The 21,325-nt window shown below is 34.7% G+C and overlaps 3 protein-coding genes across 3 annotated transcripts; all 3 read right to left on the reverse strand.

Annotated features, from left to right (window-relative positions):
* On the reverse strand, positions 1-1,717 carry LOC119838518 (motile sperm domain-containing protein 2-like). Its single transcript, XM_038364490.1, has one exon. It carries the CDS (start codon positions 1,488-1,490, stop codon positions 120-122), a length of 1,371 nt encoding a protein of 456 aa, XP_038220418.1. The 5' UTR covers positions 1,491-1,717; the 3' UTR covers positions 1-119.
* Positions 1,718-3,399: 1,682 nt separating this feature from the next.
* LOC119838572 (motile sperm domain-containing protein 2-like) lies at positions 3,400-6,801 on the reverse strand. The gene has a single exon (XM_038364560.1). It carries the CDS (start codon positions 6,676-6,678, stop codon positions 5,365-5,367), a length of 1,314 nt encoding a protein of 437 aa, XP_038220488.1. The 5' UTR covers positions 6,679-6,801; the 3' UTR covers positions 3,400-5,364.
* A 328-nt stretch (positions 6,802-7,129) lies between these two features.
* On the reverse strand, positions 7,130-9,889 carry LOC119838591 (histidine triad nucleotide-binding protein 3-like). The gene is made up of 3 exons (XM_038364579.1): positions 9,493-9,889; positions 8,294-8,487; positions 7,130-7,712 (listed from the first exon to the last, which is right to left on the reverse strand). Exons 1-3 carry the CDS (start codon positions 9,755-9,757, stop codon positions 7,686-7,688), a joined length of 486 nt encoding a protein of 161 aa, XP_038220507.1. The 5' UTR covers positions 9,758-9,889; the 3' UTR covers positions 7,130-7,685.
* Between the last annotated feature and the right edge of the window lie 11,436 nt (positions 9,890-21,325).

Raw genomic sequence — 21,325 nt, forward strand, 5'->3', positions numbered from 1 at the left:
AAGCCCACAAATGCAAAAGAACAAAACCGTTAAAGGAATGTTACCAAATATTATCTAACTTATGACTACACATATTATATTGATATTCTATAATAATTTAACTGTATCCAAAAATCAATTTAAATTTGTTCACAATACCTATCATTTTCGTATGTATTCATATACACTAAATATCCTAAAATGACTGCGACAATGGATAGCATTAATGTAAGAAACTGAAATATCTTTAACTTCTCTACTTGTTTGTGCAAAATTTCATAATTAATTTGTAGATTGTTAAGTGCATTTGTTACCGAATCATATTTATCAGACTTCTCAACGACATTACCGTTCTTTGTCTCCTTCACGGGAAACTGGCACTTCAACCTGTATTCGTCCACTTGGTTCCCAGAAGAATTCTGCCAGACCTCGCTGAGTTCTTTTTGCGATAGCTCTGTTTTCGGTATCTGCATACACATGACTAAGAACATATCTTTGGACACATTTTTCAGTTGGAAACCTGGTTGCACCACTATCATTACGGTTTGTGATGCTGCTACGGCTAGAATGCCCGAGCTAGGCCGTACTCGGAATTTTTCTGGGGATGTTGTGCGTATTTTAAAGGACACAGCCCCTGCATTGTTATTTGTTATAACAAACTGGCCGGTAATATCATCGTTTTCGTTTTTAAACACGATTAAATTGCTGGGGTTGATACGCAGCATATCTCCAGCGTGAGGAAACGTGAGTACATCATTCTGCTCTGCGAATGTGACTTTTTTCGGAGTGTGATCAGGTGAGCTCCTGTTTTCGGGTACAAACTCAAAAACGTAATTGTCCTGCCCACCCCAGCATGTCAAAGCCTGCTCTGGAGGTACAAAGTTCTTAATTGTGTCCTTGTTGACATTTTTCAGTTTTTCAATAGCTTGTGCTGGAAGCAAGGACTTGACAATTTTAAACGCAGCAGACAACACCCACGGCATTTGATATATAATGATGTAGTTCAAGAAATTAGGGTAATAGTGCTTAAATAGTGATATCAAGTACTGAATCAAATCCATGTCCATGTTACTCAGTCCGCAACCCTCCATATCGAAAAACAGTGATATCTTATTACCATTTTCCTCGCGTTCGATGCGATCGAACCAGTATATGATGATTCGTTTGATCTCCTCGAAGTCTTTGACGCCTTTCACGTGTTTTTTCGACTTAATTATGAGCAGCAAACAGCCATCCACGTCCCGGCTGTGCGGAAATATAACACCGTCATGAACAAAGTCCATTTTTATGTTGCTTTCATTTATTTCATTCGCGCCGGTGGTTTTCCTCCACGTAAATATCTCCCAGAGCATATCAGCAGCTTCCTTAGCATCCTCGTTGGAGTGTTTCAGAACCCGGTTGATATATTTTTCGTCTTTTATTCTGTCCAAATCCAATGGATGAAAACCATGATCGGGGTTTTCGCTTAATTTGTTTTGGAATATAGTCCTTACATCCGTTACGGAAGACATGACTGGTTGTGCGAATAATTAACAATATAAAGTATAAACGGAAATCGCAGGATACACTTGTTAAAATCAATAAAGGGGACACAATATCACTTGACTAACGACTGTTATGACATTTGAAATGACATTTTCAATTTCTATTTTGCTTACAAAAGGTTACGTTCCGTTTTCAGTCGACACAAGTTGCTCAACTAGTAATAATAAATTATACATACAAAAACCTGCTGTTATGTATCAACATCACTTCAACCTATGTGTATATTTCAACCGCAACGCACCTGTACCTTATCAAAAATTCTTACTAAAAATTGCATCATCGAGAAATTTTGATAGAATAGAAAAAATTTGATCACGAGGCAGGATTCGAACCTGCGTTTCTTGCCTAACCGTAGCAACGCCTAGCCTCTCGGCCACCCGTGATCCTGCCACAGTAATCGAATTTATTCTACTCTTTCGGTTTCACGGGTGGCCGAGAGGCTAGGCGTTGCTACGGTTAGGCAAGAAACGCAGGTTTGAATCCTGCCTCGTGTTAAATTTTTTTCTATTCTTTCAAAATTTCTCATTTATAAAGCATTTCAATGCTATAAAATTAAAAATTAAATTGCATCATCATCATCAGCCCTTATATGTTCCCACTGCTAGGACACAGGCCTCCTATGAGGGTTCAGGCCATAATCCACCACGCTGGCCAAGTGCGGGTTAGTAAGAATTGCATTTTCATTTATATTCCTAACGTTGCGACGATAAAAAATATAAAAGTCTAATGACTTTTGAATTCTAAATGCGGCTTATTAAAATATTATGAATTTATAAATGTTTTACATGTGGATACATACATATTATACTTAATCAGTCAAAAAAGTATCGTATACTATGGTTGTGAATCAGATTTCTCGATGTAAAAAACCCATGTATCACGCCTTTTTAACATTACTTAGAAACACTTACGCTTTTAGGCAAATAATGAACAAGCGTGAGTAAACAGCGCAATCGCTATTCGCAGTGAGATTCGCGTATTCTCGTAAAGACCGGTTTTTAGGACGTTATCAACGGGAAGACGAATGTGTGAACAATGATTCTCTTTGACACTAGTATACGCACGTTTCGTCAAATAGCAATCACAATATGATTGCTACCGCTCATATATTTCTAAAACAAATTTTATATAAGGCTAGCTGACCCGGCAAACGCAACAGCACCCCTTAAATAAAGAATTAGGCAGACCACTGTCTAATTCTTCATTTAGGGGTGTGAAAAATAGATGTTGGCCGATTCACAGATTCGGCCTAGGCCTAGATATGCACAGGAAATTTCATGAGAATCGGTCCAGTCGTGTCGGAGTACGGTAAATAACACTGTGACATGAGAATTTTAGGTATATATATAGAGATAGATCCTAGTCTGGATAAGATGCTAGTGAGTTTATAATAGCAGTGGTGGTTCAGTGATGAGGTGCTCGGACTTAAAATCGATAAGTTCAGAGTTCGAGACAAAGAGCGCGAGCAAAAAATAAATAAATTTTCCAATTTATCTGTTCATGTAGATATTACCAAAACGATGAAAGAAAACATCACGTGGAAACCAGTATGTCCAAGAATTAAACGTTAAACGTTTTACGCAAAAAGTACTGAACCGGTTGCAATGAAATTTGGAACGTAGACAGCTGGACAACTGGAATAACATATAGGCAACTTTTTATCCCGATATTCCTACGGGATACGGACTTACGCGGGCGAAACCGCCGGGCGCATTTAGTAATAAGATAAATCAACGAAATTATTTCATTTTCTTTGATTTCTCGAAGTGTACAAAGCTTGAATAAAACCAGTTTAAAGTGGCTCAAAATCGAGTCTTAATGAGTTCCTTACTTACAAACATATAGCAGAAGGTAATAGACAATAAAATAAAAAAAGTCAATCAAATAATATATTTCATAAACGTTACAACAATATTCACCCTGTGTAGTTGTCATAGCTTATAATATATTACAATTATTATAACGTAAACCGGCCTTTTACCCCATAAAATATACATCTTTCTGTTAAGTTTTTCCCAATAAAATATACATAGGGTTGCTAGCTTTTGTGACTTAAAAAGCAACTTAATATTTTTCATTAAAAACTGTTACTGATTTGAAGCATAGATAACTTATAAAATAAATACTAAAACACAATTTCGTTTTGATTAATTTTTAACGTCACTTATTTAAATCCACTTGTTGATAGCGCAACAGTACTGTATACTTAAATGAATAAATATTTATTTATTTAGTACTGTATTCTGTAAGAAATGATACGGATGCGATTAACTTACTATGCAAGTGGCAACCCTAATACCTACTTTAATTTATTCTGTAACAATTGTATCACAACAACACTCATACATTATATGCACACTTTTAACAACATTAAATATTCAATGTCATAATATACTATGTAGTTATAATAAATATTCATTAAATTTATTACAAATATAATTAATGTATTCAGTGTATAAAATTACAATATTTCATAGACATCAATCTACATGGCAGTGAGTTAGGAAATTTGTAAAAAAATTTACTGTTCTAAATTCAATTCTTTTTTTTCAACTAATTACTAAGTAACATAAGGCATATATATTATATAAATATTATAGGGTAAGATCCGCAAGACACAACTTATTTTCTGAAACTTTTCACAGTAGTCACTGGTAACATTCATTCGTGAAACATTCAGGTATTAAACAGTACACAAGAGAATACTGAACCGAAAGTTGTATGCTTTAGATTTTTCGAAAATAAGTTGTCTAAGAGGCTCTGTGATCTTGGTACTATTATTATCGCGTAATAGATTTATCTGTATTTCATAAATAAAAAGTTATTAACCCTTATCTTTACTGACAGATAAAAAAAATATAAAAAATTGGCCTTATCACATATTTTATCTTCGTCTAATAATGGTTAACATAGTATGATAGAAAGAGATAGCTTTGCTTTATTTTACTTATAATTTTATTATTCATTTAAAGTTATTGGACCATTTTATAACATTTTTAAAATTGCGAAAGTAAATAAGAAAAAAAAACATTGTTGATACCAGATTTGATCCTGCATTATGTGATTTGTCAAAAAACAAAGTTATAGTGCATTATATAAATACAAAAAAATACTGTTGGAACAATGTGGGAAAAAAGGAAGTTATTACAGCGAATATGCGAAAATACACAAAATTAAAGAGATTTGTTAACAAAACAAGACAAGGCAAAAAAAATCAATCCTGTTTTACTTTTTAAATTCCTTTCATTTAGTTTTAAAAACATTATTATAAGTAGGTATTGAAATCTTAGTCAACTATATTAAATCTATCGTTCATATTTAAAATGATAAAGAAATTAAAGAGTATAGGAAAAATTTGTTCACATAATTTTAAATTTATCACTATTTAATAGACCTTCTCAAGTACAATATTCTAAAAAGAGCACCTATTTAATATACTGTCTTGAAAAATATAATCTATATTAATATATGAAGAGTTTCTTTATATGCTTGAAGGTGTTAATCTCAGGAACTATTTGACCAATTATAATGATTCTTTCACTATTAGATTTGTATGTGATCCCATGCTATAGGCTATATATAATATATATAATTATGTGGTACTGACAAACAAGTATACTATTTATAAATATATAGTAAGATTTAAATGCTACATACGTTTAGATGAAGGAATAACAATAATTTGTTGATAAAAAAAACACACACAAATGGCATTCAAAATGCACAGAAATGTTTAGTCAGTCTCACTTCATTATTTGAACAAATTTGAATATGATTTCATATACAAGTTGACTACTATAACAATCATTGTATAAATAAATTCTTTTGTAAGTAGAAATGTCAAATTTTATCACATTGCCTGGAATTCTTGTATATTATCACATTCAATACAATACTACCGACCATTAAGACGATTGTTAGAAGTTGAAACCATTTAACAAAGTTCAAGCTTTTACGTAATTTATTGAAATCATTTTGCAAACTCACAGATACAGTAGATACATCACCTGTTGTGCTCACTGTGGGAGTCGCTTTTTGTGTTAAACTTGCACAATTCAGCCTATATTCATCTATATTACTGCCCGCAGTTTTCCAAATCGTGCTCAGCTCTTTTTGTGACATGTTCAGTTTAGGCACATGTACGGACACTATAAGAAACCTATCTTTATCAACGGAGTCGATTTCGAAGCCCGATTGTAAGATTATTTCTATACTCTGTGATACTCGCGTCGGTAGAATACCACTGCTTGGTCGCACGGCGTACTTTTCAGGCGCCGTCGTTCTAATCTTAAACGCTATTAACGAATCATCCATGTTCGTGATAATAAGTTGTGCTGTTATTTTGTTATTTATGAAGTTGAACTGTAGGGTTTTCGTCGGTTTCAAACGTAACATTTCACCGGGGGAGTAATTGTCGTCTTCTTGTATTTTGATCGGTTCGTTTCCTTTTGCTTCAGGCTCAAATGTAAATTTGTAAGTGTCCTTGCCTCCCCAACTGACCAGCGCTTGCTCCGGCGCTACCAAGTCCTTCAATTTGTCTTTATTCACCATTCGCAGCCTTTCAATCGCTTGCGCTGGCAACATTTCCTTCACGATTTTGAAACCCGCCGATAGAATCCATGGCATTTGAAATATTATAACGTAATTAATGAAATTTGGATAATAACACTTCAAAACGTTTATCATGTAGCTGATGATATTTATGTTCATATTATTCACACCGCAGCCATCCATGTCAAAGAATAATGTAATTTTCTTCCCGCCTTCTTCACGTTCCAGTCTCTCCAGCCAGTATATAAAAACTTTTTTCACTGCCTCAACGTCTTGACCTTTTGCGTAAACCTTTGAACGCATAACTAGAAGCAAACAACTATCTATGTCTCGACCGTGTGGGAAATAAAGGCCTTGTTTAAGAACGTCCAGATTTACGGTGCTTTCGTTTATATCGTTAATATTATTTTCTTTTCTCCACACCATGATGTTAAATAACATATCAGCGGCCATTTGGACATTATTCGAGTGGTGTTCTAGTACCCTGTATAAGTATTTATCATTTTTTACTTTTTCCAAATCCCTTGGATCGAATGTCGGTGTTGGTACCACTTCTTTTAATTTCGCCTCGTAAAGTATTCTTATTTCTGATAACTTCGACATTTTTAGTCATGTTACATGCTAAACACTACGTTTAATAGTTAAAAAACAACTTACAAAAGTTTAACAATTACTTGAGCACAAAGTTCACTATTCATCTGACTGATAACTCATATCAAATTGACGACTGACGTATATCGTGAGAATTTAAAAACAAGAATGGTAATAAAGTGTCAAGTGTCAAAATTTTGAAATTAAGATTTCCGTCAAAAAATTATTTAATTTTACTACATAGTCACTTAACTTTATTATTAAAACTTAGCTTAAATAAAGAACTTTTATGTAAAGATTTGGATGAATACGTATATAATATGCCTATAATTTACGCTTCACAAAACAAAACAAAATCACGTACCTAAGCCTTTTTTACCAAGAAGGTCATATAAAAAAAACTGATCACAAAGCTAAAAAGTTAATACGGTGAGGAGTTTCAATAAAAGAGGCATTTCAAATAATTATTTATTAAAACAACCATAAAACCAAATGTATAAAATATATTTAACTAATTATTATGTAACAATACTGAACGGGGCGAGCTACAGCATAACTGGATGAATGTCTGGTTGAGATAATCAACAGTAAGAGGCGTACAATTGTCGCAGTCTTAATAAAATTTAAAGGGCTATGTATACGCATCGGAATGAGATGTTACGGAAAAAGAAACCTTATATCACTCTCTACCTTCCTAAGTATCTCCAATCTCCAAAATTATATAACATACGTATAAAATCACATAAAATCACTGTTACAATGTAAAAAAAAGCCAAACAAACACACTTTGGCATTTATAATATTACATATAAGTGAAGATTTCAAAGAATTCTTTTGTTATAAATATGTTAATTGTGACATATTATATTTCGTTTTTAATAATTATACAATAAAAACATCTTCTAAAGTCAGACTGGCAGCTAAACTCCAGAAAAATTAGCCAACATTAATTTCATATATTTATAATAAACAATAAACAATTCACTATTATATTTCCACTAATTGCTCCTGGCAACACTTCATAGCCTTGATGCCACATAATCTGGCTGAAAAAGAAATTAATATAATATTTAAAATACACTTTTTTTTTAAATCCTTCAAATAGACTTCTTATAGAAACACTTTTGAATCATCATAACCTGTATTTACCATTTAACACCAGTTCGGAAAGCAGTTTCTTCAGAGAAGAGCCGGCAACAAACTCTGTAGTTGCTCTTTTAAAATCATGTTGATTTTACATTTTTATTTTACATGTATACTAATCTTTTATTACTGAAGATTTTATTTGTTTGTTTGTTTGTTTGTTTGAATGCGCTAGTCTCAGAAAGTAATGGCCTGTTTTTAAAAATGTTTTCAGTTTTAGATAGCCTATTTATGGAGGAAGGCTTTAGGCTGATATACATACCACGGGCGAAACGGGTGGACCGCAAGTATGTAATATTTACATAACAATGATGCTAAAGAACCGTCCTATAGTCCATAAACAATAATAAGCTATCAGTGATTTCATAAGTGGTGGAACTGGCCTTATGTCTCTTTACATATAAATGATTACACCAGCCTTTCAGTCGATAATTGTTAAGTAAAATTTCCTCAAAAACTTTTTGAGGTACTATCAAATACATACCGAAACAAACCAGTATGAATCCTTCTTGAATATCATTTTCGCCAAGAGCCCCATTTGGGACTCTGGAGCTATTGTATGCAGGTGCAAATGTCTTACACTTCGGAATGGTGGCCAATGGTAACCGAACCTTGCGTCTTCGATGGACAGGTTGTTTTGGGCTAGCATATCCTTAGCGACGGTTAGCATCTTCTCAACTGAAAGTGTTTAATGATTTTAAGTTTAAGGTGGTTTATTGTTTGATATTGTAATGGTAAAGATTAATAAGCTTTCCATCAATAACTTCATTCAAAACTAGCTGGGCCCCGCGGTTTCACCCGGGTAAGTCCATATCCTGTAGTATTATCGGGATAAAAAGTTGTCTATATGCTACTCCAGTTGTCCAGCTGTCTAGGTACCAAATTTCATTGGAATTGGTTCAGTACTTTTTGCGTGAAAGAGCAACAAACACACACACATCCTTATAAACTTTCGCATTTATAATGGGATTCACATTTAAATGTAGAAAATGTATATAACAGAAACATTCCATGTGTCCAGTAGTGAAATTTATAAATAAATTTAGTATACTACTAGTAGATGGAAGTGTTCCAAAAAAATTACTTTATTCACACTAATCATTTAAAAATTTTAGTTGGTTTATCTGCTCAAAAACATGTACACATTAGTTAAGAAATTTTGGATTGTCGAGGCGAATCAGAGTCCAGCACGCTTCGGTTTAAAATGGGCCTGGCAATCTTGGAATACACACCCTCACAGCAGCAGTTTAGTGTGAAATAGTAGTATTTGACTGCTGTATTAAGTACAGTGAGTTCGGGAGTTTAAGGCCTTATCTTTCTCGAACCAGCTAGTATTATGATATACTGGGCAATCCTTTATGTAATAAAACCAAATAGCATTCACGTATTCAGTAAAAATTCAAGAAAAAATAAGTTTGAATGCAATATCGATCTGTCTCAAACAGTTCCTTTTGAAATAGGATACTGATTTAGAACGTAAGTAACATAAAGGATACTTTTTAAGCGAAAGCAAGTTACTTATAAGTATATATATTTAAAAAGTGTTTTCAATTCAATTCAATTCAATTCTTTTGGTGAGTGGCAATTTTGTTTATGCACAATTCTGCCAATGTCACGTTGGGAAGATAATACACGTTCAGAAACAAGGTAAAAGTTAAATTATAAAAAGTGTTTATCACTTACCTAAATCCTTATCAGCCGGCGTAAGCGCTTTCGCATCCTCAATGTGTCGTTTAGGTATCGTTAAAATATGGTATTTACTGGCCGGTTTTATGTCCCTAAAGACACAAACGAAGTCATCTTCGTACAATATTTCGGTGTTTTCCAACTTATTTACTATATTACAAAATATGCAAGACGATTTTTCAACATTGCCACTCATTTTTCTAAGCAAAACAAGGTTTGAAGTTGACAACACGAATGACGCCCTTATAGAAAATTTTAACATTCCACAAAGAGTAGATTAAATTGACATTCCATAAATTGTGTGGCACCGATAATATTTGATACAGCCCCAAAATGATTAAACGGTATACGCAAATAAAACCTTCTTCGTTTAGAATGAGATTAGTTGACAAGTCCAAAGTCCAAAATAATATTATGCGTTCATTACATATTACATATTATATTTTATGATGGTCGATGTCATGCTATTATCTCAATTCTGGTTATAATATAATGACTGTTTCAATTTTGATTCAAATTTCAATAAATTTAAGAGCAATTAAGGGGACAACAGCATCTAAATGCCATACGGAACCATTGCAGAAAAAACATGTTGATACTCTCACACAGGACATACTGGTAATTCTTTGAAAGTGGTTTGAAAATATTATATTACAAATTTAATGCAAAGTCTCAAATATTTAATATCACATAATATATACTTATTCTAAATAACTTAACTAATTTAACTAAGTATTAAAATTAATCATTTCTAGTTTAAACGTTCATTAATAATTAAAAACCATGGTAATATAGGAGCAATCATTCAAATTTGTAAAATAGTACATCAAGCAACACATTTTTTTATTTTGATCATAACAGGTCGTACTACGTAGACCGTATGCTATTGTGTATGCGACTCAGAGCACAAAGGACTAGTTTATAGTTACACTGTGCCTTATGTACCAACTGGGACCATAGATTATACTATTATATAATCTGAGACAGCACTATATTACTCTTTGAACTTGGACAAATGGTCGGTCGATTCGAATTTCAGATAACTAAATAATTGTCGTACGTTAAATGTATAGATGGGTGTGACCGGTGACGTGCGTGCGTCATTTTTGTTTTTGTATATTGTTTGAAACGAGGGAAATTTTTCGAGAAGTCCGGGAAATAGTCCGGGAGGTCCATATCCTTTTCCTTACCAGTCCTCTTCTCTATTCCTCTCATCAATCCTTACCTCACCCAAACCCCTTTAGAATCTAAAGTCGGCATTACATTTGTAAAGGCGTCAAGTCTGCAATCGGCTTTACTCCATTGTTTATGGACAGTGTTAGCGCTTACCATCAGGCTATCCATTCGTCATTTTTCCATTGCCGACGATGTCATAAAAACAAATCAGTAGAAATGGAACGTGTCTTTAATTTGCATGCGCCTAATTGTTTTCCCGCCATTATGGCATTGTGGCCTGCGAGTATTTAAAAATAGATAGTTATTTCTTTTGCGTATTAATTATGTAGGCAGGTAGGAGCTTTTTTTTTTAATTTTTAGTTTTATAGCATTGAAATGCTTTATAATTTCAAAATTTCTCAGGTAGGAGCTTTTTATACAAACACTCATACACACGACGACACAGAAACCACTGGTCAGATAGCAGACAGACAAACAAAAATTCAAAATGGCTTGCGTTACTTGAGTGTAAACATCTGAGCTTAATTTACAAAATTATGTTATTAACTATAGTTCTATTATAATATTTTTAGTTACAATATATATAACAGGATAAATTTAATAATACTCAATAATGAGTGTATTTCCTTCATTTGAGCAGTGGTGGCTCAGTGGTAAGGACCTCGGACTTCGAAATCGATAAGACGGGGTTCGAGACCGGGTGAGCATGCAAGAAATAAGATGATTTATATATTTATAACATGATGATCGGCGTGTCTGATTAGCAAAAATTCATAGTGCCGTGGCCTATGGCCCTCGGCTCGGCTATATATATATATAAAATTGGAATCTCGGAATCGGGTGCCACGATTTTCATGAAATTTAGTACATAGGGGGTTTCGGGGGCGATAATTCGATCTAGCTAGGAATCTTTTTTAGAAAATGTCATATGTGTTTTATCGACTTAAACTTAGCGACTCTTCCTGACATCTATTGGTGAATAATAATACTATAAAAGCGAAAGTTTGTGAGGATGGATGCATATGTATGTGTGCGTCTGTTACTCTTTTACGCGAAAACTACTGAACCGATTGCAATGAAATTTGCTTCGTAGATAGCTGGACAACTGAAATAACACATAGGCACTTTTTATAATATCGGTATATTCCTACGGGATACGGACTTCACTTCACGTGTCATAGCTAGTATTATAAATGGGAAAGTTTGTAAGGATGTGTGTGTAGGTTTTTGCGTGAAAGAGCAACAAACATCCATACACACATCCATCCATACTTACAAACTTTCGCGTTTATAACATTAGTAGATAACTTTCATTTCTAAAGCCCACTATAAAAATTTACGAATATATTAACGATATGAATAATGTGTGGATAGTTTAATAGTAATAATTGTGATGTGTATTTTGTATATCTTATGATATTCTAACTTTGTAACGGAACGCATCCGAACGGCGGTAAATTTCGAACGAAAAGTGAACGCGACCATAATTGTGCACTATGGCCGCGTTGATCCGCGCTCGGCAAATAGCAGCGCGGCAACTTAAATTACCTGGATTATAATCGTGAAAAACATCGGACGGTTTAAGATTAAGAGTCATGTTCTGTTACTTTAATAATAAGTTGGAATGTAATAAATATATTGCGAAAACCGTTGTCCATTCATGTTTCGTGTTGAGATTTGTCTCAATGACAACAGTAAATTTACAAAGTACGCAATCTCCGTTATAATTTTTAAATAATTTTCGATGCATAATTACATAACAGTAAGTGCTCTTTTGGAGTCTAAATCGCAATAAAAAATGTGGAAGAACTTTCATCCTATTAATATTATAAATGCGAAAGTTTGTAAGTCCATACTTAATAAGAGTAACAAACATCCATACATCCATATGTATGGATGTTTGTTACTCTTTCACGTAAAAACTACTGAACCAATTGCAATGAAATTTGGTACGTAGACAGCTGGATAACTGGAATAACATATAGGCAACTTTTTATTCCGATATTCCTACGGGATACGGACTTACGCGGGTGAAACCGCGGGGCACAGCTAGTATTAAATATGTTCGTTGTTGGATACTTTTATCCGAATCTGCATCCTAAATGATGTAATATATAATATTAGTGTGTAATATTATAAATTGTTTGGATGTTTGTAAGTCAATGACGCTGAAACTAATGAACAGATTTAGATGAAATTTGGTATACAGACAGGATTTGGTATGGTCTGACTTGGGTGATAGGATACTTTTTATCCAGAGTAAATGCTCCCTGTAGGTAAAACAGGAATTTTAATATCCGAGCGGAGCCGGGACAAGCGACTAGTGTGAAATAAATTTAAGAAATGTGCGGGTTAATATAAAGTGAAAAAAAAAAACAAAGTATACACTGCATAAAACATTTATTTAAAGAGAAAAATACACAAAAACCGTTTCAAAACGTAATTTCTTTTCTTTTTTATTTTCCTATGAACTTGACATACAATATAAACCGTGTTGTCTGTGGATTATTGGCGGCAAAATGTGACATTTCCATATTAATTAACTACTGTGAGAGAATTGCGTTTCTAATTTGTACTAGAGGTTAAATCGTGAATAAAAACGTTTTAACTACTGAACGAAGATGCAGAACCGGCTTCGTCAGTGGAATCTTTGTCCAAAGACGTATTTACGTTTTGTGCAAGGTGAAGGGAGTCTGAGCTCTTAGCATAGCTACTTTGTGCGGAATTAAGCCCAGAGCTGATTGGGCAGGATCTCAACACGTTGGCAAATTGGTCAGTTGGTACGTTATCCTGGGAAAGGATACCACTAAATTTGTTGGTAACATCGGCTGGTATGGTGCCATCAGAGCCCCAGATTTGGCCGAACAAATCCGGGAAACCACCGCTGAAGCCGGGGATAAGACTGAAGATGTTGTTAATTATGTTGAATGGGAAGCCCGAGTTGCTGCCGCTGACACTGTTAAAGCCACTGGTGAACTTATCCATTGATACAGAACCGTCGGGATTAGCATTGCTCAACCCAGCCTTGAAGGCGTTGAGGAATTCGGGGGGGACAGTGCCGTCACTGCCGCCAAAGCCCTTGAGCAGAGCGTCGATAAACGTTGTAGAAATGTCACCTGCGGATAATTGTTAGGGTTAATATAAATTATGGAGACAGTAAGCGTATTTTTTTTATGTCGTTGTCGGCAATGGAGTGGTGGGACGCCTGACGGTAAGCGCTACAACCGCACATGGACAGAGTGGTAAGGTCGATTGCAGACCTTACGCCTTTAAAAATGGATAGCCGACTTTAAACTGGGAAGGGATTCGGAAAGAATTAACGAGAGGAATAAAGAACTGGGAAGGGTAGTAAAAAGTATATGAGTCACCGGCTCCCCCACTCACGGAACGAAACACAGTAGTATGCTATTTCACGCCCGTCATCGGTGACGGTGTGGTACTTCCCCGCGAGCTTGCCTGATTCGTGCCGAAGCGTGCTCAACTACCACATACAATACAATGCGTATCTCCATAGATACACACATGCAGACAGACCGGGCTCCTCTTTGCGTTCACCGAATTTTCCGCCATCCATTGGAGCGTGCGTTGTAACACGCTCCAAGATGGCAAATGTATCCACTATGCGGAGCTGTTGCAATATGATGGAGCGCAAGAGTTTACGAACATTGTGGATACCCGGCTATAGCAGTCGTCGAGCCACGGACGGCATTGAAATATTGTATACAAGCTTTTGCCCGCGGCTTCGTACGCGTTAAATTCGGAGTCTTAAAAAAACCCATCAAAATCCGTTGCGTAGTTCTAAAGATTGAAGCATACAAAGGGACGTAGGGACAGAGAAAACGACTTAGTTTTATCTAGTGACGATATCTACTGGCATATGTTCGCTCACTGTCGCAGTGTTAATTAGTACCGGGTCATTTGTTTACGTTTTTTCACATCTCATTGGCCACACTAGATTACAGTTATATCTATACATTGGTTCATTCTATGCTCACCTCCACCAACTCCTGATGCCAAATCAGTAGCACCACTTCCACCAGTCAGTGAGTTTAAAAGACCTAGTGCTGAAAACAATTAATGATCAGTTAACATACAGAAAAGGAAAGCATGCTATCATCTACATAAATTCATATCTTTATGTTTAGTACTAGCTGCGCCCCGCGGTTTTACCCGCGTAAGTCCATATCCCGTAGGAATATCGGGATAAAAAGTTACCTATGTGTCATTCCAGTTGTCTAGCTGTCTACGTACCAAATTACATTGCTAAGTTCAGTAGTTATTGCGTGAAAGAGCAAACACACACGTCCTTACAAACTTTCGCATTTATAATATTAATAGGATTATTTTCTGCTCGCTTAAAATGTTTTGTTTCGTATGTAAGCAACTGCTTAAGGTCTTAAGGAGTCTGAAGGAGTTTCTTTAGACTCGACTTTGACCCACTTTAAACGGGACGACTTTATCCAAACCTATTTATTAAAGCATACCATAATATTCATCTTTATATCTTGATTCGTATCTTTTAAATAATTTCCTTACACATTTTTATTAGAGCAAGTGAAATAATTTAGTTTAATCTATCGTTAAAACTTGATTTTAATATCACTTTAGATAGGTTAAGGAAATAATTGAATTTTAGAAACTAAACCTATTGAGAAATTTTGAAAGAATAGAAAAAATTGATCACGAGGCAGGATTCGAACCTGCGTATCTTGCCTAACCGTAGCAAGTAGGCAAGATACGTAGGTTCGAATCCTGCCTCGTGATCAAATTTTTTCTATTCTTTCAAAATTTCTCATTTATAAAGCATTTCAATGCTATAAAACTAAAAATTAAAAACTAAACCTGTTATTTTTATTTATTTGCTAGCTATTCGCCACGGCTCGTGGTACATATATAGCCTATGTCGCTCAGTGTAGTTGCAGCTTTCTAATGGTGAAATTTTTTTTTAAATCGGTCCAGCTGTTTTTGAGTTTATCCATTACAAACATACAAACAAAGAAACAAAAATTCAAATTCTTCCTCTTTATAAATATATATATATATATATATATATATATATATATATATATATATATATATATATATATATATATATATATATATATATATATATATATATATATATATATATATATATATATTTTTTTTTTTTTATCATAGCGGGCAGCTTGGCTGGTGGTTCGCCTGATGGTAAGCGAGTGTGTAATATTAGTGTAGATAATATTATGATGATGAATAAATAACGTAGTCACTTACTTGGGATAGCCTGAACAGCGGCAAGACACTGGAAATAAACATTAAACCATTAATACATACCAACAGATACTCTAATTTTGTTCATGACCCGGCAAACGCTGTTCTGCCTTACTCTTATCATTTAGGGGTATGAAAAATAGATGTTGGCCGATTCTCATACATACCGGATAAGCACAAAAAATTTCATCAAAATCGTTCTAGCCGTTTCGGAGGAGTATTGCAACGAAAACTGTGACACGAGAATTTTATATATTAGAAGAAGATAGATAGGAAGCGAAGCGAAGAGCGTGCTACATGACTGTTGGCGTATGCCAGAACTTCATACCTATTTTATCTGATTAGTACAGAGGGACTCTACCAATTTCACCTAGTTGGATCAGAGAGACAATACTTATTTTCCTCGGTCAGAGCAAAGACATATTTTCCCTGGTTAGAACAGAGCGTCTCTGCCAATTTTACTTAGTTACAACAGAGGGACTCTACCTAATTACCTTGGTCACAGCTGAGATACTCTACCTACTTACCATGGTCAGAGCCGCGGGACTCTACCTATTTTCCTTGGTTAGAGCAAAGACTACCTATTTTCCCTGGTTAGAACAGAGCGTCTCTGCCAATTTTACTTAGTTACAACAGAGGGACTCTACCTAATTACTAGACATCGGATTATATGCACTATCAAAATGCTAAAATATGCATGCAAATATGCACTAAAAAAGGGCGAAATATGCACAAAATATGCACAATAAAAAACCATTTATAGTAAGTAATTTCTAATCATTAATTAGAATTTACGTTTATTTATATTTTAATTTTTATACATTATACATTGACATATAAATCTGTGACATTATAATCAAAAGAGACAGCAGACAACCTATAATAGGTAATGTTTATTTATTATAATTTTTGTGACAATAAACAATAATATATTTTTCCAGATTTTCTATAGCAAACTTGTGACGTTTGTCACTTAATATCGAATGCGTCGATCTGGGTTGTCGACCGGCATAATACAACACGTATTACTATTGAAATAAGCACTCTTTATGAAAATGTACCAAAATATGCAATAATGCTATAAAAATAGAAATATATGCATTTGCATATGCAAATATGCAAATGCATATAATCCGATGTCTACTAATTACCTTGGTCACAGCTGAGATACTCTACCTACTTACCATGGTCAGAGCCGCGGGACTCTACCTATTTTCCTTGGTTAGAGCAAAGAGACTACCTATTTTCCCTGGTAATAAAGGAGGGTCTCTACAAATTTCCCTTAGTTGGCACAGAGGAACTCTACCTACTTACCTTGGTCAGAGCCGAGGGACTCTACCTATTTTCCTTGGTCAGAGCAAAGAGACTACATATTTTCCCTGGTTATAACAAAGGGACCTACCAATTTTCCCCGGTTAGAACAGAGGGTCTCTACCAATTTCACTTAGTTCCAACTACAACAGAGTGAAGTGAAGTTGAAGTGAAAAGAGGGAATCTAGCTATTTTCCTTGGTTAGAGCAGAGGGCGATCACTACCGCCCATGAACATTTACAGAGTTACTGCCTCTATCCGCTTTAAAACGACAGGATTGACGCAGTTCCGTACGAAGTATGGGATAAGGAAAGGACTGATGACTGGAAAGAATAAAAACACTAAAAAAAAGGGTAAGAAAACGGACCTTATCGTACGAAACCCAGCATTCTACTATCCACATCGGGAACCACTACACCACTTATTGGTACCACTCCAGATTCTAAAATGGGTTGTATCAAATACAAAAAGAATCTCGCTTATCGATTGAGAACCCATTGTGTTAAAAAAAAGATAATCAAATTAAGAACTTCTTTCGTGAAGATTGTTTACCAATCACTAAGCATTTTAATGTTATGCAATTAAACACTTATTTCGACTCGGAACGTTGGTTTACGTCTTACAAATTTATTTACGGATCTACCGAATTCAATTATATATATTCAGGCAACCCTGTTATAATCCCATGATAATAACGTTTCAATGCTTGAATTAATCTTTGAATCGGGTGATGCCAGCAAGAGGCTAATTAAAAAAAAAAAAATAATGAAAAAATATAGACTCAAAAAATGACATAGTCTTAATAGATAAGTTTGCTCACCCCAAGTAAAGCAACGAATACTTTCATGATTACTTCCTTATTCCTTCCGCTTGGCAAGTGTGACCTGTCACAAAAAATTGCCTAATTTATATAGATTTTAACGATGACGTCAACTGGCAACACCTGTGCAAATATTAGAATTAGAACTTATTTGTAAAATCTGTTTCGTAATTGCTTTTATTGTAATTCTATAATATTTTTAAAAATAATTTTCTATAAATTAATGCGTATGTGTGTGTAAACATAAGAAATACATACACATGTAATATTTTTTTGCTTATACCTAATGCGCTAAGAATATAAATGTTTTCTAATAAAAAGACGTAAGCTTCTTTTCTTTGATTGAATAAAATTCTTCCTACTTCCTATTAATATTATAAATGCGAAAGTTTGTAAGGATGTGTGTGTGTTTATTGCTCGTTCACGCAAAAACTGCTGAACCGATTGCAATGAAATTTGGTACGTAGACAGCTGGACCACTGGAATAACATATAGGCAACTTTTTATCCCTATATTCCTACGGGATTTGTGTTTAGTAAATGAGAAATTTGATCACGAGGCGGGATCGTATCGCGGGTTCGATTTTTTTCTATACTTTTAAAATTTATGATTTATCACATCCTTACAAACTTCGCATTTGTAATATTAGTAGGATTTCAATGCTATAAAACTAAAAATTTAATTTGAGTATTATGGTTTCAAGGTTGTACGCTATGTAATACATATATACCGTAAGTCCAACAAAAAACATAATATCAATGTCACAATATCGTCTAAAATATAATATTACTAGCTTTTCGCCCGCGGCTTCGCCCGCGATTCACTTATATCGCACGACACGGTAAGGAGTATTTTCTTCGCATTAAAAAGTATGGTTTGTTCTTTCCCACAATTAGCTCCATCTTCATACCAAGTTTCATCAAAATCGGTTTGACAATAACGAACTCTGATACAAACTTTCATCCCCTCTTTCAACCCTTTCTACTCCTTTTTCGCGATGAAAAGTATCCTATGTCCTTTCCCAAGTTCAGTTCTATCTTCATACCAAATTTTATCAAAATCGGTTCAGTGGTTTAGGCATGAAAGCGTAACAGACAGACAGACGGGCAGAGTTACTTTCGCATTCATAACATTAGTAGGAATACGTTAAATTTTGAGCAAATTCTACAGACCCTATTTGTCTACAGATTATTATCTCACGAATCTATACTAATACCAGCGAACCTGGTGAACTCCGTATCGCCACCAGATGGCTGTATGTGAGAAATGATTTTCCCGCTTTTCTGTTGAAAAACAGAGTCCTATTTCCTTCTCCTCGCCCTTCCCAGTCCATTCCTTGTTTCCAGTCATCGATCCTTTCCTTATCCCTTAAAAGCGGGCAGCGCATTCTCAGAGGTCTGAGCCTCTGCGAATGTTCGTGGGCGGTGGTGATCGCTCACCATCAGGCTAACCACCAGCTCAGTTGCCCGCTATGACATAAACAAAAGACATGTAATAAATAACAGCACCAACGACAATAACAGCAACAAAAACAACAAAAGCAACAACAGCAATAACAGCAATAGCAACAGTAGTATATATAGCAAAGGTAGGTAATCCAGTCGGACTGGACAATAATTAGGAGTTACTGGACTTTAATACATATTAGTTTAAAAAGTTTCATCCATTGATTAAATACAACAGTGGCCCTTATCTTTTAAATTATTGGTTAAGTAGCTTTTGCCCGCTTTGCGCGTGTTTAAATCGGATTAATTTAATAGATGTTATTATACATATAAACCTACCTCTTGAATCACTCTATCTATTAATAAACAAAACATCAAAATCCGTTGCAGAGAAAGCAACTTTGTTTTATACTACGTAGTGATAAGGTTTGCGCAATAAAAAACATATCAAATAGGTTCCTACATACTACTTAGTGCTTAAATAATCTCGGTATTTAATTACGGTCTCTATTTTTATACGGAGATTCTTTAAACGCAACGTTTTCCTAAAATTTTGTCTTTCAGAAATCAATGGCACGTGTTCGAAATTTAAAACAAATTTATTATCTACTCAAATACGCGTTAAATGTTTCTAAACGATACAAAAAATTGTGACAGCGCGCGTGTCAAATTGCTTTCAAATTAGGAACCGTATGTTTCCAATTATAGGTTATGTTCCCGCCCTTTTGTATTTTTTGTGACAATAAAGTGAGATTTTGTTTTTTTTTTCTTAATTTCCACTTCCTGATTGAATTAGAGCGATCGTTGTTATCGTATAGAGTATAGAGTGTTATTTGATATTTTAGTATACATACAGAAACTCTTTCACTTTGGCAGATCTAATTTGGATGAAATTTGACACAGAGATACATGACGATAATAAGCTTCAAATATCAGTCATAGTTATATATGCTTCTTTTTATCTGGATATCGTCACAGATAACATAATATTATAGTAGGTATCATGTAGAAGAGCCGGTGTATCGAAATATTTTATTTTATTAATATAGGTACCTACTAAGCGGTTCAACTTAGAGCAGGATTGTTTCTGCTGTATTTTGTGACGTCACAATTATAAACTCACTAACTGCGCCCCGCGGTTTCACCCGCGTAAGTCCGCATCCCGTGGGAATATCGGGATAAAAAGTTGCCTATATGCCAGTTGTCAAGTTGTCTACGCACCAAATTTCATTCAATAGTTTTTGCGTGAAAGAGCAATAAACACACACACACATCCTTACAAACTTTCGCATTTATTATATTAGTAGGAAGGATTGGAAGTACGATTAATAATTGACAAAGAAATAATGTTTGTTTTTATATTTGATGTAAGGGCCATGCAAGATATCATAAACCGTTGTAGATATGCAAAACGGATTTATAAGTAAATTGTATTTTTCTAATGATATCCTACTAATATTACAAATGCGAAAGTTTGTAAAGATGTGTCTGTGTTTGTTGCTCTTTCACGCAAAAGACTACTGAACCGATTGCAATGAAATTTGGTACGTAGATAGCTGGACAACTGGAATAACATATAGGCAACTTTTTATCCCGATATTCCTACGGGATACTGACTGACGCGGGTGAAACCGCGGGGCGCAGCTAGTCCGACATAAAGGTCGTTGACCTATTCTTAGTTGCACCGCACAGTTACCATAGCGACAACAACATATATTTAAAATGGCGAAAAATTCAACTAAAAAAGTTGAATTGTCATTGTAAACTACTTGAAGTGCTCTGAGAATGTAGACTTAAATTGTTAAACATGTTGAAAGCCTTAAAA

This window comes from Zerene cesonia, unplaced genomic scaffold (assembly GCF_012273895.1).
Source record: "Zerene cesonia ecotype Mississippi unplaced genomic scaffold, Zerene_cesonia_1.1 Zces_u003, whole genome shotgun sequence".
Lineage (NCBI taxonomy): Eukaryota > Metazoa > Arthropoda > Insecta > Lepidoptera > Pieridae > Zerene > Zerene cesonia.